General features: G+C 37.3%; 1 protein-coding gene across 1 annotated transcript in view; it reads right to left on the bottom strand.

Annotated features, from left to right (window-relative positions):
• Positions 1-9488: 9488 nt before the first annotated feature.
• LOC123253405 (fibronectin type-III domain-containing protein 3a-like) overlaps positions 9489-23621 on the bottom strand; it is a 53143-nt gene continuing 39010 nt past the window's right edge. The window contains exons 20-25 of the mRNA XM_044682602.1: positions 20751-20900; positions 18737-19011; positions 17301-17513; positions 12013-12179; positions 10165-10286; positions 9489-9806 (exon numbers count right to left, since the gene is read on the bottom strand). Coding sequence (XP_044538537.1) covers positions 9489-9806; positions 10165-10286; positions 12013-12179; positions 17301-17513; positions 18737-19011; positions 20751-20900 — 1245 coding nt within the window. The remainder of the gene's footprint in view (positions 9807-10164; positions 10287-12012; positions 12180-17300; positions 17514-18736; positions 19012-20750; positions 20901-23621) is intronic.

The raw sequence follows: 23621 nt of genomic DNA on the forward strand, positions 1-23621 counted from the left end.
TGAGAAAGTGTTCTAAATCTCTAATAATTAGAGAAATGCAAATCAAAACAACTCTGAGGTATCACCTCACACCTAGTAGATTGGCTAAAATGAAAGAAGGGGAGAGTAATGAATGTTGGAGGGGATGTGGTAAAATCGGGACGTTGATGCATTGCTGGTGGAGTTGTGAACTGATCCAACCATTCTGGCTGGCAATTTGGAACTATGCCCAAAGGGCTATAAAAGACTGCCTGCCGTTCGATCCAGCCATACCATTGCTGGGTTTGTACCCCAAAGAGATCATAGATAAACAGACTTGTACGAAAATATTTATAGCTGCGCTTTTTGTAGTGGCAAAAAACTGGAAAGGGAGGGTATGTCCTTCAATTGGGGAATGGCTGAACAAATTGTGGTATATGCGGGTGATGGAATACTATTGTGCTAAAAGGAATAATAAACTGGAGGAATTCCATGCAAATTGGAGAGACCTCCAGGAAGTGATGCAGAGCGAAAGGAGCAGAGCCAGAAGAACATTGTACACAGAGACTGATATACTGTGGTAAAATAGAATGTAATGGGCTCCTGTACCAGCAGCACTGCAATGACACAAGACAGCTCTGAGGGATTTATGGTAAAGACGCTACCCACATTCAGAGGAAGGACTGCAGGAGAGGAAACATATAAGATGAACAATTGCTTGAATGCAGGGGCTGAGGCGGACATGAATGGGAAATAGACCCTGAACAAGGACACATGTTACAACCAGTGGAAATGTGCGTCGGCCATGGGTGGGGGGAGAGCGGGGGGGTGAAGGGGAAAGTAGGGGCATAAAGTATGTAAACAGGTTAAAAACGAATATTAATAAATGTCTAATTAAAAAAAAAAGAAATACACAATTTAAATAAACACAGCAATTGTATTAACAGTAGGATGAAGCCAAGCAAAGATAAGCTAGTTGCACCTCTAAAAAAACCAAATAAAACAAAATTAAAATTATGTTGAAAAATAATTCTAGGATATAACCAGGAAGAAACAAATTGTGGTTCAAAGGAAATATTCTACTTCCTATGAAAAGAAAAAATATAAACAAAAGTGTTTCCCAAAATTGGAAGGCAAAATCTTATTTAGAAAATAAACCTGATTACAAAGAAATGGAAAAACCTTTTTCTTTTTTCTTAAAAAAATAAAACAACCCTTACTTTATGTCTTAGAATCAATACTATGTATTGATTTTAAGGCAGAAGAGTAGTAAAGGCTAGGCAGTGGGGTTTAAATGACTTGACCAGGGTCAAACAGCTAGGAAGTGTCTGAAGCTGGATTTAAAGTCTGGACTTCTGGGCCTGGCTCTGAATCTAGTGAGCCACCTAGTTGCCCCCACACTTTATTTCTAAATCAAGAACTTTCTTCCAGGCCTCAATTTCTTTGCCAGAGGCAATGTTCATTCATTTAACACTAAGAGCTAGGTAAGAGATGAGACAAAAGTAGATGGCCTAATGATTCACCATCACAAAAAAAATTCTTTGAGGGCCTCCAAGTTTTCTCTCAAAAAATTGTTAGCTTACAAATACAAAATGTGAATCAGGCTGTTAGTTAAAAACAGTTTCTATTTATGCTTTTTCTAAGCCATCAAAATCCTGGATACATGCCTAGTGGGATCTCAAAGAACAGACATTGTAGTCACTTTCTCAGCATAATTTTAAATTGCTTTCCAGGATGTTTGGAACAATCCATAGTTCCATCAACAATATATTAGTATGTCTGAATTTCTTTTTAAAAATTCAATTTAATTTTTTTCAGTAACAAAAGTCTATTTTCTCTTTTTGTACCTTCCTTCCCCCCACCACAGCGAAAAGAAAAGCAAAACCCCTCTAACAACAATAACAATAATGATAATAAAACAATATCGAGAGTTATATAGTGCTTTAAGGTCTGCCAAGCACTTTATTTTTTCTTTTTTCTTTTATTGATTAGTTATGAACAATTTCCCATGGTTCCATGATTCATATTCTTTCCCTCCCCTCCTCCCACAGTCAGCACACAATTCCACTAGGTTTTATATGTGTCATTTATCAAGACCTATTTCCATATTTGCACTAGGGTGATCTTTTTAGAGTCTGCATCCCCAATCATATCCCCATTGACCCATGTGGTCAAGCAGTTGTTTTTCTTCTGTGTTTCTGCTCCCACAGTTCTTTCTCTGGATGTGGGTAGCATTTTTTCATATAAATCCCTCATAAATGTTTTGGATCATTGCATTGCTGCTAGTGGAGAAGTCTATTACAATTGATTGTGCCACAGTGTATCCGTCTCTGTGTATATGGTTCTCCTGGTTCTGCTCCTTTCACTCTGCATCAATTCCTGGATGGCATTTCAGTTCACTTGGATTTCCTCTAGTTCATTGTTCCTTTTAGCACAATAGTATTCCATCACCACAGATACCACAATTTGTTTAGCCATTCCCCAATCGAAGGGCATCCCTTCATTTTCCAATTTTTTGCCACCACAAAGAGTGTGGCTATAAATATTTTTGCACAAGTCTTTTTCCCTATGATCTCTTTGGGGTACAAACCCAGCAGTGGTATGCTTGGATCGAAGGGTACTGCCAAACACTTTAAAAATATGATCTCTTTTTATTCTTACTACCATGAGAGGTAGCTGCTGTTATCATCCTCATTTTATAGAAGAATAACAAATATTCATAATCAAGCAAAACAAATTCTTGCTTTGGCCATGCTTCAGAAATATGTCTCAATCTTTACTTTTGAGTATATCACTTCTTTATCTGGAGCAGTGGTTCCCAAACTTTTTTGGCCTACTGCCCCCTTTCCAGAAAAAAATATTACTTAGCCCCCTGGAAATTAAATTTAAAAAAATTTTAATAGCAATTAATAGGAAAGATAAATGCATGTGTGGCCATCACCGCCTCCCCTGGATCGCTGCAGCACCCACCAGGGGGCAGTAGTGCCCACTTTGGGAATCACTGATCTGGAGTAAGGTAATGTGTATTTCATCGTGGGTTCTCTGGGCCATCATTGGCCATTGTGTTGATTAGAGTTATTAAGTCTTTCAAATTTATTTTTTGTCTTTATGATATTATCATTATTGCATAAATTGATATGAATTGTTCTCTCGGTTCATTAGTTCATCCATTGTTGCCAGGTTTCTGTACCACCACCTCCTTAATCATTTCTCCTAACCAAGGGTATACTGATAAAGATGCTTAACAACTGGTTTTAAATTTGGTCTGTATTACTAACATTTTCTCTGTCACTTTTTAAAATGTTTTTATTTCATTAAATGTTTCCCAGTTACATTAAAACATTTTTAATCATTCATTTTTTCAAATTTAGAGTTCCAGATTTTCACCTTTCCTCACCCTCTCCTACCCTTTGAAGAAGCAAACAATATGATACCGATAATATATGTGAAGTCATTCAAAACATATTTCCATGTTAGCCATGTTGCAAAAGAAAACACACACGATGAGAAAAATAAAGTGGAAAAAAGTACTTTCTGCATTCAGATCAATTTTCTCTCTGGCGGTAGATAGCATTTTTCATCATAAGTCTGTCAACCTGAATACAGAACCACCAAAGTAGTAGTTATAATAACAGATCTTTCATGGAGGCATCCAGATTACAATTTGGCAAGACACATAGTACTATACTAGGACTTTTATCAAACTACAGAAAAAGGGGTTTTTAAATAGATTTTTAGAAAAAGGGGAAGGGGCAACAGAAAGTTTCATGAGTTACACAAAAGCTTGAGAAATATGCAGTAGCCAAAGGTTAGAGTAATTGGAAAGGTACTATTGTCTTCTTTAACTAAGTCAGTGATGGACAATCTTTTGAGCGTGGTGTGTCAGAATTCGCCAAAAAACCGAGCATAACTCAGGTGGTGTGTCACTTTGAGAAAAAAACTCATAATTTCGTGATATTTATAGTTTTAGATAACAAAAATGTATAATTGTAATATATAGCTGTATTTAATAAACCAAAATAGGTAAATGAATAGAGGTAGAATTGTCATCGCTAGTGTACAGAGTGTCTACACTACACTAGAGCAAATGTTTCATCCTTGGCATGTGGCCCCATACTTCTTTGTATGCAGTCACGTGTCATTGAAAATGGCTATGCGTGTCATAGGTTTGCCATCACCGAACTAAGTCCTGGGAAAGAGACAAAAACAATTCACAGTTAATTCATTGATTTATCTTTTGAGTTCTTTGTTTCAACACTCTGGGAAAGAGTCAATCTGGAGAGTCTTTGAAGACCAGGTTGTCAGTTCTTCAGAAATGTCATGGACCATTGTCTAGATCAGAGTATCTAAGTCTTTCACGGTTGATCATCATTACAATATTGTGATTACTGTGTACAATGTTCTGGTTCTGCTCACTTCATTCTGCATCATTTCATATAAGACTTCCCAGGTTTTTCTGATGGCACTCTTATCATTTTTTATAGCACAATAATATTGCATCACAATCTTATATTACAACTTGTTTAATTATTCCCTAATTTGGTCAATATCCTTTGACCATTTAGTTTTGTGAGAATGGCTCTTGTTCTTAAACATTTGAATGAATTCCTTCAGTATCTTCAATTTCGGATTTTTAGTGGAGAAACTTGCTATGAAAGTTTTTTTTCCAAAATTACATTTTCCTTCCAATTTTGGCCGAATTGGTTGTGCTTGTGCTTAAACTTTTGATTCCATGTAATCAAAATTGTTCATTTTATCTTCTGTGATCCTCTCTATCTCATTTGGTCACGAACTCTTCCTCTAAAACCACAGATTTGAAAGCTAATTTCTTCCCATTTCTCCTCTAATTTGTTTATAATATTATCTTTTATATCTAAATTATGTATCAACTTAGCACTTATTTTGGTTCATAGTATGAGATGTTGGTTCTGGTTTTCCCAGATGTTATTGTCAGAAAATGAGTTGACACAATAAATTAATTTAGATTGTATTTTTATCTTTATTATATTGCCTTGACCTAACCAAGAGCAATTAATATTTCTCCAGTGACTTATGTCTGTCTTTATCAGTGTAAAGAGTGTTTTATATTCATATAGTTTCTATGCATGTCTTAGTAGGTAGATTCCCAAGTATTTTTATACATTCTGTAATTATACCAAATGAATGGAATTTCTCTTTTTGTCTCTTCCTACTAGGTTTTTTAGTAATATATAAAAGGGCTCACAATTTATATGGCTTTATTTTATATCTTATAACTTTGCTGAAATGAATTCTTTCACTTAATTTCTTAGTTGACTGTCTAGGATTCTCCAAATAACTATCACTTCATCTGCAAAAAGCAATATGATAATATTCTTTATGCCTAAACTTATTTGCTCTATTTCTTTGTCTTATTTAATGATAGCTAGCCTTTCTAGCATTGTATCAAAATAGTGATAAAAATGAACATTCTGACTTTACCCCTAATCTTTTTCTAAAATCTTCTGATTTGTCATCATGATATATAAGGCTGGCTTTTGGCTTTAGATACTATTTATCACTTAAGAAAAGGTCCATTGTTTTCTATTGTTTTTTTAAAATCAGGAATGAGTAGTGTATCTTGTCAAAAGCCTTTTATGCATTTACTGATATGATATGATTTTTGTTATTGTTCTTATTAATATGATCTATTATATTGGTAGACTTCCTAAGATAGAACCAACCCTTCATTCCTCCCATCAGTCTAATCCTTGTGACATGGTGTCCTTGTTTCCTTGCTGTTATTTTATTTGGAGTTTTTGTGTCAATTTTCATTAAGAGATATTATTTTATGGTTTTCTTCCACTGTTTTGGCTCCTCTTGGTTTAGGTATAAAGACCATATGTAGAAGGAATTTGGTTAGATTCTCTTCTTTTCTAATTTTTTTCCACATAGTTTATATGGTATTGCAATTAATTGTTCTTTGAATGTTTGAAAGAATTCACTTGTAAATCCATCTGATCCCAGGATTTTTTCCTTTGGAATCTCATTTAAGAGTTTTTGGTTTCTTTTTCTGAGATTGGGTTAAGTCCTTTATTTCTTGTTATATTAATCTGGGAATTACATATTTTTTGTAAACATTCATCCATTTCATTTGGTTTATCAGTTTTATTGACACACAATTGGGCAGTATGGTTTCTAATAACTTCCTTTATCCATTTGTTGTGAATTCACCCTTTTCGTTTTCATCATTCATTCTTTTAAAAAGTCAAATTACATAATAGTCCATTTCATTGATTTTTAAAACCCAGCTTAGTTTTATTCAGTAAGTAGACAGTTCTTTTGCTTTTAATTTTGTTAATCTCTCCATTTATTTTCTTGATTTCTACTTTAATGTTTAACTGTTTAAATTTTTTTTAATTCTACGCCCAATTTATTGATCTGCTTTTTTTCTTTTATTGATGAAAGAGTTTTTCAACCCTTTAAAATATAAAATTTCTCCGAAGGATCATTTTATGTGTATCCCAAAAATGTTGGTATATTGTTTCTTTGTTGTTCTTATCTTTCATGCAAAGGTCTATATGTCTTATGATACCATTTCTGGGATTAAATAATTTCATTTATAATTTTTTTATGATTTCTTCAATTAGCACTTTATTGAATGCAATTTTTATTGCATTATGGCCAGTAAATATGTGCTTAATATTTCTGCTTTCCTGCATTTGTTTTTGGGGTTTTTATGCCCCACTGAAAGGTCGTTTTTATAAAGATGTCATGCAGAGTTGTGAAATATATATTCCTTTCTGTTTCTATTCAATAATTGCTAGAGATCTATCATACCTAATTTTCTGAAATTTTCTTAAGGTCTTTGACTTCTTTCTTATTTTCTGGTTATGTTTATGTAGTTCTGAAAAGGGTACATTAAGGGTCTCCAACTATTCTACTTTTATTATCTATTTCTCTCTAACTTTTAGCTTTTGGTTTAGGAATTCAGATGTTACCCTACTTGGTACATGTATGTTTGAATATTGTTATTAATTCATTGTCTGCATATCCAGCCTCTCCCTTGAGCTTTATTATCATATCACCAGTCTATTTGTTCTTGTTAATTTTATACTTATACTGAATATATTTTTATATGTACTTGTTGTCTCTCCCATTGGAATGCAAGCTCAACGAGAGTAGAGATTGTTTCATTCTTTGTACTGGAGATACTCATATCTCCAGAGCCTACCATAATACTGGGAACATGGTGTAGATTTAATACTTGTTGACTGATAGGGAGGCAAAGTCATGTATTCTTCAATGTCCTGGGGTGAGAGGGCTGGAGGAGAGAAAGTTCATAAAAAGTGGCTTAAGGATTTAAAAGGAAAACTGTTTTTTAGTAGAAATATCACCACGAATACATCTGAATAATTTTTATAATTTTTATTGGCCATTTAAAATATATTATCTATTTCATAGTTACAATTTAGTTAACATTTATGTATGGCAGTGTTGACATAAGTTTGAGATACTTTAAGCAAATTACAATAAATGGGGAATAATGAAAAGCAGGAGAGATCTAGTATATTCATACTCACTAAGATGGATCAATTTGGAATGTCTGTCATTGCAAAATCTACACAGCTTTTTTCTGTAGTTCTGTGAAACATACTTTGAGGCAATTCTAAAGCATTTAAATTTTCTAGAAAAGTAAAACTTTGCTTTGTATGTACTCAGCCCAATTTTTAATCTATAAAATCACTTACTTGCAAAAAAAAATCTCTCTAAGCAGGTTCTGTTTTCAATGCAGCTTCTTCATTTTTCTTTTAGGGAAAAAATAAATATTTGCTGAAGGCAGAATATTTTATAATTCATTCAAGAAAAAAAGGGCAGGACAAATTCTTCAAATGTAATACTAAATAGCTGCATAAAACTGAGTGTGGGGAAAAGGTGTTGATGGTATAATAAAATGGTTAAGTTCTGCTACTAATACATTCAAACATACATTTTCCAGGACTTAATAAAAATAAATACAATACAAAATGAATGTATTTTGGAAAATGTTAATTTAGATTGCACCATAATCTATTTTCAAAAATCCTTTTTAATGTTTTCCACACCTCAAAAATAATATCTCAAACCTTAATTGTTTTGAACAGCTGCCATCTCAGCAACATTCTTAAAATGTTGAGTTCTACCTTTTGAAAGATGTAAAGTTCTGCACACTACTTATATAAAACATGCTACAAACCAGTGCAATTCTTGATGCACACAGAAAGATACAAAATGTCACAGAATATGCAAATATTTGTAACATATGATCTCATTGTCAAGTTAATTGAGACATAAAACATTCAAAATTTGTGGCTTCCAGCTTTCAGATTCACAACAGAAATCTTGGGGAAGTAGAGAATTTGAAAACATTTACAATAAAAGGCTTGAGAAGGAACAGTCAGTCATATGAAGTGCATAGAGTCTTTTCTGCAAAATCCCCAAAGGAGTTTAATAATAAGAAATTGTACCATTAGATCAAGATGCAAAATGATCTTTTTTCAAGAGCAGATCTTTTAAAAAAGCTTTATAAATGCTATGTAAAAACATGAGTTATTACATGTAAAACATTTAATCCTAATTACGTTAGAGGGACATACACAAATGTTGAATTTTTTGTTTAGGCCAAGAGTAATACAAAATTATTTGCTCAATTTGGAGTCAAAACAGTAAAATGCACTCTTCCCAAGAGACTGTGCCTCTTCTCTTACCCCACCCCCAAGTAGGTGCTATAGACTTTCTGTCCAAGCACCAAAATATTACCATCTCCTTAATTTCAGAGTGAAGTTTGCACTGGGCCAAAACTGATTACCAAATGCCGGAAACATTACTTTGAAAAATTACAGTACAGAGAGTTATAAGACACATTTTATAATATTTCAGAAGAATGCAAGTAGTCGGCCACATACAGTACATTTCTCTCTGTCTATAGAGTCTTATTGTAAGTAAAGTTCCCAAATTATTGGTACCCTCACATAGTACTTTAAATGATATTAAATATTTAACCTCAACATTAAAACAAAATTATAAGTATTCATTTCACAAAACCACAAATCAAGGCAGGCAATAATTTTCTTCTACAATACATAAAATTCAGTTAAGGATTTAGAAGTGTTCTATATACCAATCTATGCTCAAAAGAAACACCTGTCATTGAAAATTCACAAATTCTAAACTATATCAAATCCTTCTTAAGAAATCAAAAACTTCTACCACTTTCTCAAATGTACCTAAAAGGACTTCAATATAAATCTGTTCTTCTAACTTGCTGTTTATTCTAGGCCCAGCAGCTATGTATTAAGGCAGTTCTCCTGATTTACTCTTACAATAAAACCTGGTTACATAAGACGCAGGAATATTTTAATGTCAATTACATATTCACAGCAAGGCTTCTGCCATACAATCCCTAGCTTTTAGGTGACATTTGAGAAAGAAATCTACAAATGAATCTTGCACAACCATCTCCAGCTATGATTTGAGATAGAACTGCCAAACAACCAGAAATGTTCAGACTCTGCTAAATATTTTTGACTAATTTATTTGATTAAAAAGTACTGAATGGCAACAGCACACAAAACAGCGATAATTGCAAATGCCACGACCAGGATGAATGCAAATTGATCATCGGTTAGACACCTCTTTTTGCTTTTATTTTCTTCTATTAAGTCATCATCCTGGGGTGGATCTATGTCTTTTTTCTGAGATGAGAATACTGTACTGGGACTGTATGCTCCTAATAGTTCTTGTAATCCACCATTTTGTTGATATTGTCGGCCAGCACATACTCTGAATCGATACTCACAGTTGGTTTGAAAATTTGTGAAACAGAATGAGGTATCTGGCCCCTTGTATACCTAAAGAAAGAGGAGTTTGAAGATAAGAACATTCCTTTTATTTTCCCAGAAATTTCCGCAATTTCATAGAGAACAACAAAAATCTCTCACATCCAGAGTGTTTATTGTTTAAGCAGTTCTGTTTACAGAACAGAAAAAATCTGTTAAATACTCATTTTGGGAACAAGAGATCAAAGAGGTGCACATTGTAAGCTGTGGACCAGATAAATAAAAAGAGAAACTATTTTCACAGAAGTCTGTATGTCTCGATAGGGGCTAGATCTCTTGGGTAAAGATACAGATGAGATAAAATCAGGCAAGATGACTTTCCTAATAATAGTGCTACAAATCTAAAGAACAGGATTTTTCTGGCAGTTACCTGATCAGCTCCTCTCCCACTGACAAGTTGTAGAATGTAAATGATGCTGTCTCCTTTCATAGGGGGGAGAGGCTCCCATGTAACCTCACAAAGATTTTCTTCCAGCTGACATATTTTGGGTGCTGGAAAAAAAGAGGAGACTTCTAAATTCAGAGGCTCCATTTTTCCTAGAGAATTTGAAATTTATCTAACCCTCTCAAAAAATGGTCCACCATTGCTACCTTCATTACTCTTATGATTTTAAGTGTAGAAAGCTTTCGATATACTAATCCAAGGATCTTAATAGTTTTAAATAAAACTCCAGGCATTTTGGTTTTAGATAGTTGTTCTGTTTTGACTTGTACAGTGAGGTCTTTGTATTTCACATCACATTACTTCAGTGGATCTGTGATCTCTTTGGTATGAACACTCTCTCCAGTCGGGCCGAAGTCTATCCACAGGTTTTCATGCTGCCAACTGTTTTCTACATAGATCTTTTGGTAAATTCTCTATAAAAGGTTGCTCCAATGTACTGCAAATCTCTCTGGCCCAATTTTCTTACTAGCAGAACATATAGCCTGTTCACCTGTTAACCCTCATGCTCATTATGTGAACTGGCCCACCTCCTTCTCTAGGCATATATGTTCTTGATAATATGACCAGGCCATTGTAGCACATTTGTGCTCTTATGGCTTAACATGTTTTATGACTGGTATAATCCTTGAGTTAATGGGGCTGTAATCTTCTCTGGTGGAAGGAGTACTCATGCCACTGAGAGCAAAGATCCCCTACGTTCTATTTACATATTTTCCAAAGCACTTTCACATATATTCATAAGGATCAAATGGGGTAATACATCATTATTATCTCCATATAGTGGAAGTTGTCGGTCTAGTCCCTATATGCTTTCTTACTATTTATATTTGTGCTCTAGAATCGCTGCTCAAAAATGTCAAGCTCAGTTAAGTTTAGTTGGAGCAGGAATCTGACACAACTGAACTGCAGAGCTGATGTTGGTGTGAGGTGCCCATGATCTGGCACAGCAGGAAAAGTCAGTATTTATCATACTTGACTAACCCTGGTCAACAACTGAGACCATAGTCAGTAAAAACGATGTGTAAAACAGTTCAACTAAGTTCACAATTGGGAAAAACCCTTTAAAGTTCATATCCTACTGGCATCTTCATCTATTATGGAACAGTACTTTTTAGGAAAAAAGGTGTTCAAATACTTGTATAAATTTGTGATCTTGTCAGCATGGGTACTCCCTCCAGCAGTACAGAAAAGAACGCAACTATCCTAAGTTACAAATCTATTTCATCACCAAAATTTTTGATTTAGATAGATACCACACAAAGAATAGCCTCCATATTGATAAAAAATCTGTCCATTTTATGTAACACAAAGGTATCTTTCAAGGACTCTCACTGAATTAAGCCACTGACACTGACTGAGATGTGATAACTGCTCTCTGACACTTGGACCTGTGACATCAGGTTGTGGTTATTGTGGTTATATCTCACCAAGGACAAAGACCTCTCTCTAATTTAAGGACGGTTTTTAAGAGTCAGAAAACAGACAGTAGTCTGTCATTCCTCTTGGTGAGTGAGCTCTTCTGGAGCTTGTGCTGGCAAAGCTTTGGAAAACCTAGAGTCACTTTCATGCCACCGTGAGCCACTGGAAGAGGCCTTTTGTCTCACTAGGATACAAGCCTATTTTAAGGAACCTTATAGAGTTAAGTGACATGATCCTACTGATTTCGCTTTGATGTTGTTAAATGCTTAAAATAAGTCTTTACTGCTAATTTTTATAGGAAGGTATGAAAGCTGAAGTGAAGATCATGTTTAATGACCTAGTTAAATTGATTACCTTTGAGTGCGGCAGGTGGAGATTTGGTTGTAGTGAAGGTATAAATATCAGAAAATGGTCCTTCGCCAGCTTCATTATATGCTTGTATTTTAAAGTTATAAGTTGTACATTCACTCAGCCTCTGGACTTTGTAGGTGTGACAAGGCCCATTCAGAAGGGTGACAAATCTAAAAGAGAAAAAAAGTGGTATTATTTTATGTTTTAACCACTCAGCCAGTTCTGCTCTGACCATCTTATGGACAGCCATTGTTGGTTGATTTTCATTTAAAGGTTTATATACTGGAATTCTTTCTTTAAATACATAACTTTTTGTTAAAATAAAAACCCAACTCCAAACATGAATGACATTTAGGAACTTGACATAAGTTTTGCCTTGTTGGTTTTTCAGGCATTTTGTGTAGGTTTTATTAAAGCATAAGGCAGCATTTACTAAGAACACAAAAGAATTCAGTCGGGTTTTAATAAGATCACTTTCAAGGTCACATAATACCCAAACAGGCCTGTAATTTGGCTATAGCTGTAAATATCGAGGTGTTAAACTTGGTAGTGGATAATAATATTCAACATTTGATTGAACCATGATGGCATATCACTCTTATCACCACTAACGAAAAATACCTATCACTTAGAGAGAAATGGCAGAATGGGAGGGGAGAAAACAGGGTGAAATATTTATGTCATTAAAGGCTTTTCTCTCTGAATATAAAATAAACTTTAAACCTTTTCCCCTATCGTTGTCTGTCATCTGATGAGCTTTTACCTCCTCCTGAACTGAGTCCTCTATCCCCAGTAAGTTTTCTCTAAACTGATCTCTCACTCTTCTAAAACTACATTTAGAACCTACACATCCTTTGTTCTTTCCCTTCTTCTTTTTGGAAGATGATGAAGTCCTGCCCCTTATCAACACTAACCCTTCCACCTGTGCCCTTGAATCTTCTCCCCTTTCTGTTTCTTCAATGACTTTGCTCTTTGAATCTTTAGTTCCTCCTCCCTTCCCTGGCTTACAAACTTATTTAAAAAACCCTGTCTAAAGAAGAACTTCACCTAGAACCCAACTAATGAAGCTAATATCCTTTTCTCCCCTTCATGGACAAATTTTTCACAAGAGTAGCTTATACCTTACCCTTGGTCCTTGGTTTCCATATCCTCTACTTTACTAAAACCCTTTCCTCTAAGGTTGCTTGATGACTTATCTCTGTTAAAGTTCTAGTTTTTCTTGTCATATTTGGCATTGTGGACTATGCCCTTCACTTTCTGGATGTTTCTCTCTTCCCTTGGCTTTGGTGATATGAACCTCTCCTGATTCTTATATCCCTTTGATCTCTCCTTCTCTGGCTTCTCCAATGTGAGTATCTCTCCTAAGGTTCTGTCTTTCTATGTTTTTTCTTTCTGCACTCTTTGACTTGGCAACCTGGAGAAGATAAGACTTTTTGTGGTGGGGGTAGGTGGATGTGATAGCTGGCTTCAAGTATGTGATGGGATATGAAATAGAATAAGAATTAAACTTTTTCCTCTTGGCCCCAAAGGACAGGACTAGGAGCAGTATGTAGAAGTTGAGGGAGATTTGCAGGGGCAGCTGAGTGGCTCAGTGGATAGAGCCAGGCCTGGAGATAGGAGATCCTGGGTTCCAATTTGGCCTCTGACATTTCCTGGGTATGTGACCCTGGGCAAGTCATTCAACCCCAACTGCCTAACCCTTATCACCTTTCTGCTTTGTAACCGATACTCAGTATTGATTCTGAGATGGAAGGGTGAGGGTTAAAAAAGAGTCAGTTTTGAGTATTTGATGTGAGGAAAAAAGCTTGCCAACTATTATAGAGCTATCCAAAGGTCGCCTGGGGAGTCCTTGAAACAAAAGGGAGTATGACTACTTGTCAGGTATCATGAAAGGAGCCTTTTTTCCAGTATGGGTTGGACAAGACAGTGTTTGAGGTCCCAACTCTGAAATCTTTGGGAATCTATTTGTCAATTTGACTCACTTTGATGTAGATAACTCTCTAATACCACCAAACCCAACTTCTTTCCAGAGCATCAGTTCTGCATTTTCAAATGCCTGCTAGGCCTTTCCACTAGGACATCCATGATACAGCAAACACAGATTTAGCAATGAATTCATCATCTTGCTTCTCTCCCCCTAACTTTACTTCTACTGATGGTTCATCATCTTCTTACCCAGACTTGAAAACCTTATCATTTTTGACTTGCTCTTCTCTCTCTTTTCCTATGCCCAATCAGTTGCCCAGTCCTATAGATTCTATTTCAGTAATCTTTCTTCTGTCTCCTCTCCTATCCCCCCCGCCAAACCCAAATGACCTAGTCTGGATCCTCAAAATTTCCCCTTGAGCATTTGAATAGCCTTTTAACTCATTTTCCTAAATATAGTCTCTCTTATCTCCAATCCATTCCTCACACTGTTGCCTGAATAATCTTCTCAGTTCATGGCTCTGATCATGTCATGTCTCGGCCTTAAAATCTTCAGTAGTCCCCACTGCCTGCTATATCAACTTGTTATCCTAACATTCAAGGTCCACCACAATCTGTAGCCAGAGTATCTTCTTGGTCTTTTTTAGAAGCACACTATGTTCCAGCCCGATTGGATGACTCATTATTTCCCCTATTCTCGTACTACCATTTATCTTTGTCCAGGTTTGCAATGCACACCTAGTACAGACATCCCCTCCTCCCACCTTGCCCACACCCCTATCTGCTCAAATCCCTTCTTTCAAGATTCAACTTAAGGGTTTCTTCTTCCATCGCATCTTTCCAGATCCCTTTAGGCGGGCCTCTTCTCTGCACATTGAGTTATTTGTATACACATTCCATCTCTCTCATCCCCTCACCCCAGTAGATTGGAAGGTTCTTTAAAGGCAATTATAGTTCTCTATCCTCTTTGATCTTTGTACTCCCAATTTTGAACAGAAAGTAGGAGCTTGAAAAGTGTTTTTTTTTTTGGACTGAACCTTGAATTTATAGGTTTTTTTAATGGTTTACTATTATTTCAATATAATTCATTCAGCAGCTAGCCCTCTTTAAGATGGCTCAAATGTCACTCCAAGAGACCTTTCTTAATCTTTCAGTTGTTAGTTTGTGGGGTAAAAGAGTAGATGGTGAAGGCAGAAGTGACAAAAACTTTGTATTTTCAGTTTTCTTATACCTTACTTCATTCTATATACTATTCAATCCATTGACATACCATCTCCTAGCATTTTCACTAACCTTCATGCCCGAGACTCTTCCTCCTCCTTATCTGCTTCCTAATTTCCTTGGTCTCCTTCAAGTTGTACCTTAAGTCTCTTCTGTGAGAAGCCTTTCTCCTTAGCCTTAATACCTTCCTTCTGTGACTGCCTCCAATATATCCTGTCTATATCTTGCTTGTCCACAGTTGTTTATATAACAAATGCTTGTCAAAGTGAAATATTTCTTGACAGCCTTCTATATGCAGTGCACTATGGGGCATATGTAAAGAAGCATCATAAAATGTTCTCTGGGAGGTAACAGTCTAGTGAGGTAGGTGGGAATGGACATACACACTCGAACACTAAAAATAAGTAACAGAGAATGCCAAAGGAGCTCAAAAAGGTGGAGAAATATCTATAGGCTAGAGTGGTCCGAGGGAAGAGGTGGGATGTGATTTGGGTCTTAAATGATAGGTAGGATTTCAACAAGGGTATGTGTGAGGTAGAGCATTAGAGATAGGAGGCAAACATATTAGATAAAGTGTAGAGACATTATGGCTGGAGTAGAGGATATGAGGTGGGGAATAATGACTGAGGAGGGCTTGGAAGACCAAGCTAAGGAATTTGGACCATATCCTATAGGAAATAAAGAACTAGGGAATGTTTTTGAATGGCAGTGGGATGATAATGATGAAAGAGATTCACGTGATTATGAGTTATGGAATGAATTATAGAGGGAATAAGCCAGGCATGAAGTGATAAGGGTGATGAGCAGGGGGATGGAAATAAAAACAATAGATGAATCAGATATGATCTTAAAGAATGAAAAGACTTGGTGACTCATTGGAGTGATCCCCTTGCCTCCTTATATCCAGTTAGATATGAGGGGGGCAAGGGGAATACTCAGATGATTCCATGTTTTCAAGCCTGGGCGACTGGAAGGGCAGCATGGGCTGCAGCTGGATTTCACCACTCAGTGTTTACCTCACCAAGGGTCGGCTCCTACTTACTCTAGGTCCAACTCAACTTTGTTGATGTTTACGAGAAGTTATATAACGTCAGACACCCTCTTTATCCTCCGTGTACTGTGACTTGATTCAGTTCTCCTTACAACGACCTCAAGGCCAAATTTCTTTACAAAAGTAGACCAGTCAGGCATTGCATACTATTTATCTCTAAGTAGGCTTTAAGTTCTCTTTAAGGACTTAAAATGAAGTCCCTCTGCTAACAGGTATCTCAGGAAATGAGTACAGAGGACTGATTTACTACCTTTGTTATACTTCTCATTACCTCAGTGTGGGGCCTCATTCCCACATCATCACTGGTAGAAAAGGGGTGGTCAAGATGGGAACCCTATGGGATGTCCCTCAGTTGGGGAATGGCTGAACAAACTGTGCTATATGATGGTGATGGAATACTATTGTGCTATAAGGAATGATGAACAGGATGAATTCTGAAAGAGCTGGAAAGACTTTCATGAACTGGTGCAGAGTGAAAACAGAAGGAAACCATTGAACACAGTAACGGCAATATTGTGGAATGATCAAATGTGACATACTTAGCTACTAACAGCAATACAATGATCCAGAACAATTCCGAGGAACTTATGGCAAAGAATGCTATTTACCTCCAGAGAAAGGACTGTTGGAGTCAGAATGCAGATGAAAACATGTGATTTATCACTTGTTTATTTGGGTTTATGTTTTGGGGTTTTGGTTTTATAAGATTACTCACAAAAATGAATAATGTGGAAATGTATTTTGTGTGATAATGCATGTATAACCCAGGTTGAATTGTTTGCCAGCTCCAGGAGTGGGGAGGGAAGAAAGGAGGGAGACAGTTTGGCTCATATAACTTCAGAAAACATGTGGAAATTTGTTATTAAAAAAACAAATTACAAAAAAGTGGGTACCCTATGGAGGGGAGGGCAGAGGGGAGTATGCTCAACTCGTAGAACCCATTGCAGAAGGCAAGAAGAGAATAAAAGAAAGTACATCCATAGGATTAATGACCTGATGAGTTTATAAAACCACCCTAGAGTACAGAAAACAGGATATGAAGCTTTAATCCATGAAGAGATTTTCACATATATTAAATAACAAAAGGTCTCACCTGCCGGTCTTATCTTCCATTTGCAAATTGAACTGTACAGAGCTGGAGAGTGAAATTCTGTTTGGGCCATCACCCCATTTCAGTTTTAGGCTTTGATAACTGAAGCACACACATTCAAGGACAGGAGGGTCTGGAGGTAGTGGCTTGGTTTTGGCTTTAATTGATTGGCTAAAAGGACTTTGTCCCAAACTATTGATAGCTTGTATTCTAATTCTAGGTAGAGAAGGAGAAAAAAAACAATGTTAAGTCACTTTTATGGGAAGATAATTACACTAATCTTTCCTTTTTAAAAATTGGAAGGCAAATTTTCATGAAGGAAAAGTTAAGTTTATCTTTCTAGGTGAGCGTTATTCTTTATCAGAAAAGGAAAGAGGCCTTCAGTAGTTCCAAATTTCTCTAAAGAATAATCATGTTTGCTGTTATCATAGACAACAGAATTTTGCGTCAGAGAGGAGAAAATCCAGAACAGGGTTTTCTTTTAATTCTTCCAATAATGACTGGATGGCAAATAAACCCCACCAACCTTTGAAAGTAAAAAGAGGATCTTTCCTCCACATTTCTAAAAATTAACACCGTTACCATTTTTATGATCATGAAATCTCTATCAAGATACATGTATATAATCTGGTCAAGACTAATTTCTTTTTTGGTGGTACTTCTACATATAGTTAAAAGCCACTGTAATGTTACAAAACCTCACTGTAGTATCATTTAGGTGATAACTTGCTAGAGGATTAATTGAAATTGGGCTTTTTCAGGACCAATTAATCATATCAGATAGGTAGGGTACACTCGTACTGGTTTTGTGATCACTCTTTCTATCAAAGGCTTTGAGAAAACAAGAGAAACAAGACAGGTGAAGAGAATAGTTCTCCCTTTTCTTCAAAGCTAAATGCATTTCTGAGTCCATGGGAAGTGGATGAAATATTAGTGATGCGAAAGAAATTCTTATGTTTCTGTGTTATGAATATAAACCATTTTAAGTTGAATTTAATGATAGCAGAAAATGAATCTTCAGAATTGAGATACAAAATTATCTTGAGAGGATAGTAAAATAGGGCCAAGTCTGAAAAGAGTAAACTGAATAGTGGCTGGGGGAAGATTCAAACCCAGGTCTCTTCTGCCTCCAAGTCAAGTACTCTTTTCATCATTCATTGCTCCCTTCACATTATAACAAGTCTCCAGTCCCCATGCTCTGTTTCTCCCCAGTCTTCCCTCACAGAACTTCCTTTTTCCTCAATGGATGCTAAACAGGGAGAAGAAAACAAGGAATACAGAATCCCAGCCAGATGGTGTTCCACAACGAAGGGAACTAATTAGTTGTCAGGAACAGCAGGTAGTGAATGTACTTTCAATGAAATACAAATACATGTCAAATCCAGGCAGTCCCAAGTCATCTATAAATAGAAAGGCCCCGAGTAACATGAGTAACTTACCTGTACACAGTGTCCGGCTGCAGATTTTCCAGGGTGTAGCTCGTTACTCTATCAACAGTTACAATCTGTCTTTCTCCATATTCGATGTTATATCCAGTGATCTCTGACCCATGGCAGTTGGGTTCATCCCACTGAAGAGCAAGGCAAGTCGATGCCAAAGGAAGAGGGATCTTTCCTTCCAGTAGTCGTGGCAGTGACATTGCTCCTGGCACGGATGCTGGTGTTGTTACTATGCCCGTTCCCCCAAACATGCCAATTCCAGCCATATTCACAGCCTGAAAAGGATGTGCTTTTAAAGTCCACCAGTAGCTTGCTTGTCGCTAAATCTTACACCATTAAAAAAACTTATCTTGGCATCAGCCCCAATACTTAACATCCAGTGCTAAATAGTTGGAATATGTAAGAGAGCTGACAAGCTGTGTACAGATTGTATAGCTAGATCAGTGAAGCACATACACATGGTAATTAAGGCTGAAAAACTTCCTTTTCAGTCTTATTTTGGGACCTCTCATCTACTCTACAGCCATTATCATATTCCCAAGCTAAGCATAGTAAACTAAGCTCTTCTTTCCTATAAAACCCTCCCCATTATGAAATGATAGGTGGTCGTTTCTGAGTTTGACAGATAGAAGCAGGCCCAGGAAATGGGCTTTTCTTTATGCATGTTGATTAATTGGGGTCTCAGGGCCATATTAGACCTCTTGAGTTATATAGACATGTGGAAGCAGGAATGAAGGAGTTATGAGTTGGCACTAGGGCCTTTGATTTTCTGAGTGAAAAAATCCTTATATGTTCACACTTTTAATGCATTAATTTCTTACTAATACAGGAAATGCCTAAATTGTCAAATAGATAACCTAATCTCACCTGGTTTTCTTTCTTTGCTTATAAGATTTGATCAGTGTGACTTTGTGACTTCTAGAATAAACCCTGATCCCTATTTCCTGGTGGTTCCAGTCACATAGACTCACCACTTTATCGGGATTCCCTTCTTGGTGGTTTCTCTGGCTCCTTCTCCTTTTCGGTGGTTGTTGTGACCCCCTAAGAGGGGCAGGGGACTGACTGAAGGGCTTACCTTTCACTTGCCAAACATAATTAACCCCTAGAGGAACTCGAGGGATCTGTAGAACACTCTTAACATATCTCAACCCTTAAAGATTACTCCTGCAAACTATATGTCCTCTCCTCAGACCAGTCACTACTTATTAGACATCTGTTTTGTACAAAGCACTGTGCTAGATGTTGGGAAATAAAACACATAATAAGACACAGTCCTTCAAAGAACTTGCAATATGTCTAAATATCAATAATTATAAAAATCAAGCAGTAAAAACTCCTGAACCAGTGATTTAGAGGAGTCCAGAGAAGAAAGATAACACTTCTGGCTGGAGGTGGGAAAGGTTCACAGAGGGTCTGGAATTGGGCTTTGAAGTATAGACCAATAGGATTCAGGTCGATCAAGGAAAGGGATATCTCAGGCAGGGTGAACTTTGTGAACCAAAATACAGAAGGAGACAATTGAGAGGCATCTTTTGGGCCCTAGTTTTGCTAAGGTTTGTGGAGGAGATAGAGCTGCCGTGGTAGGCTAGGGCCAGGGGAGTAGAGGCCAGGCTCTTGAGGAGCTAAGACTAAGCTAATGAGGGGTTTTGAACAAGGGAATGATCTTCATTCATCTCTCTTTCCTGAGCATCTCCTTGTGTAAGACACTGGGGAATGCAAAGAATAGTGCAAGGTTTATTTAGGAAGATTCAACTGTTGAGCTTGAGTGGGGACAGACCAGAGGTTGGAAGAAAGCATCTCTACTGCCTGCCATCATGGGGAAAGACAGGTAGGGTGTTAGGGATCATTCCTCATGTCCCTCTTCTCTGCTTCCACATGCCCCCAAAGCCCTTCTGACCTGAGCAGTAATTCTGGTAGGAAATACAACATGGCAGAGGGCAGAGCAAGGATGGAGATAGGTTAGTAGTCATTTATTGTCATGGTCTCAAGTGAATTCTGACTCAGTTGTAGATACCTGTACTCTGCAAAAATAGGTAGTTGCAGGGGTAAGACCTTTTACTTCATAGTTCAAGCAAGGGCCAGTGTATATTACGTGCATTGATCCTTCTAGTTTTCCCCACTCCAGTCTGTAATCACAAATTTCGGCGCCATTGCACATAGGAACCTGAAAGATGTACCAAACACAACATTTGAGTGCCTTGGTAGCTCTCTGTAGTAGATGCAGTGCTGCTCCCTTCCCTCTGGAAACTTAGGAAGAGGAGAGCCATTCCCAACAGAAATACAGATGAACCCAAACGGCTAGAAACGGGTGGTCCTGTAAAATGCCAGCCTAACTCTCTTTAGAGACCTGCGCACTTGGCTCTGGTTTGGGAGATGAGAAAATAATGGCAGAAGTTTGGGGGTGGGGTTGAAATTTTGTTAAAGCTTTTAGAATTAAGTCTTGAAGGAAAGGAGGAATACCCTGGCTTGGAAGAGAAGAGAGAGCAGCACAAGGGAAAATGTACTGGCTGGTGGTTGAGGCAGAAAGTTGCAGAACATCAGAAGGAAGTGATAAGAGAGCTTAGGACAGACTCTCATTAGTCAAAGCTGAGGATAAGGGAGGCCAAGGAGAGGAATGGGCAGGCAAGTTTTAGTTGATTCAAGAGGTAATGGAGAAACATTATAGAATAAAGGCTAGGTTTCTTGACCAAGTTATAAAATGAGGGGGTAGTATGGTCCACTGATCTTTTAACATTTTATATGGATTACTCTAAGATTCTTAGAGAGGAAGTAAGATTCTCAAAGTTACTGCTGAATTGAGGGAATCGGCTCAGTAGGTGAAACAGTCCTAGAATTAGAATCTGAAAACTTGGTTTGACTTTTAGCTCAGCCACTACTACCTGTGTGAGCTTGGGCAAGTCACTTTGCTTTTTTTTGTCTCAGTTTCCTCATCTCTGTAAGGAAAGAGAAAGGTATAATATGATTATTGTTGTTTGGTGGTTTCAGTCATGTTCAACTCTGTGACCCCATTTGGTCTTCTTGGCAGAGATACTGGAGAAGTTTGCCATTTCCTTCTCCGGCTCATTTGACAGATGAGGAAATAGGACCAGCACTCTATGGATCTACTGTGCCACCTAGCAGCCTTCCAGTCTTAATATGATAGCAAATGTTTAAAAAAAAACCCCAAAACAAGATCATCCTCCCCACTGTTAGGCATATTCGTCGGGGTGGTCAGTGACAAAAAGAAAAGTCCCATATACACATAGAGCTTTGTGTAGTAGCAAAGAAATGGAAATAGAGTCCCATTGATTGGGGAATGGATAAACAAACTGTGGCATGTGATTATAATGAAGTATTTGGTGTGCAGTAAGAAACATGAAAGAGAAAGAATTCTGAAAAGCATGGTTAGACAAATGAAGGACTGCAGAGTGAAGAAAGCAGAAGTAGGAAATCAGTAGACACAGTGATTTTAACAATGGAAATGGAAAGACCAGCACTGCCAAAAAGCTGAGGCTGAATACTGGGTAATTGGAATGACCAAGCTTGGAGCCAAAGAAGAGATGAGAAAATCCATCTTCCTCCTTCTCTTTTGGAGAGTCAGGGTGTGTCTGTGCACATCTACCCAGAGCTGGTTTAGCTTGAACTTTTGAAAAAAAATTCTTTTTTAAGAAGTTCTAAAAAAAAACCCTAGTTCTCATTTTTTATTGTTTAGGAAATAATAAAATGAGGAGGTTGGTCTAGATGACTCTTAAGGTCCCTTTCAGCTCCATGTCCTCTGATCCCATGAAGCTCCCTCTTCTTGTTTCATATAGGCCTAATTAGAGGTTAAGAGGGAGGGGCAAGTAGGGTAAATACAGGACAGAGTTAAAATGGATTGACCTAGGAATGAGGGGTTGGTTTTGCTACCGACTATAGGTGTGTGCCTCTGAGCAAGAAACCGCAAGTCCCTTCTTTGGGCCTCAGTTTCTTCTTCTGTATAAGGAAGGAGCTGGAGTAGGTGACCTTTTTCCAATTTAGCATTCTCAGGGACAGAGAGTGTATTTTAGCAGTAATAATGAGAGTTGGTTAAAACATGTTAGAAGAGTTGTGGGAATGAAGAGAGAGGTGAAGCTTGAGAAAGAATATCCAGGAAGAACAGGGAACACCTGTTAATAGGCTAGATGTGGGGAGTCAAGAGAGGAAAGAGTGAAAAATAATTTTCAAGTTACATGACTACTTCTTGGCTTACTTTGAACTAGCATATCTGAATTTGAGGCCACTCTGCTTATTGATTCCCTGACCTCAATTGGAGATCAGTCATTTGGCACAAATTAGTCTCTTAGAATAATGAGCTAATCAACTCCTGGGAGACAGAAAGCTTTAAACTGAAAAAGGAATCCAACCCCAGGAAGTACAGGTTAATGAGATCATTTGTAAACCTTTGTAAACTTTCAAAGAATATAGAAATGTCCCATAAATCGGGTTTAAAATTCATTTACAGAGGCATTTTACCATTAGAGCTGAGAAATTATCGAACTCCCTCATTTTAGAGATAAGAAAACTGAAATCTAACAAGGATTAAATGATTTGTTCAAAGTCACCCAGGCAGTTAGCTGTCAAGGTGGGACTCCAACACAGGTGTCCTGTATTCTTTCTATTGCACCCACAATAGCAGCCCTCTTGCAATCAGCCTGGCCCCAGGGACACACCAACTTCCCACCGTGACAGTCAGGCAGGGAGGGGCCAAGCTTGCTTCATGTGGCTGACTCCCCCCTCTCTGCACTGAACTCCCAACATCTTTTTTTTTTCAGACTGATAATCAAATCTAGGTTACTTTTGCTCCTGTGAAGGGTTAAGTGACACTCTACTGCCCTATGCCCTAGAGGCAGTAGGTGGCGCAATGGATAGAAAGCTGGGCCTGGAGTCA

The sequence above is a fragment of the Gracilinanus agilis genome, chromosome X (genome assembly GCF_016433145.1).
Source record: "Gracilinanus agilis isolate LMUSP501 chromosome X, AgileGrace, whole genome shotgun sequence".
NCBI classification, from domain to species: domain Eukaryota; kingdom Metazoa; phylum Chordata; class Mammalia; order Didelphimorphia; family Didelphidae; genus Gracilinanus; species Gracilinanus agilis.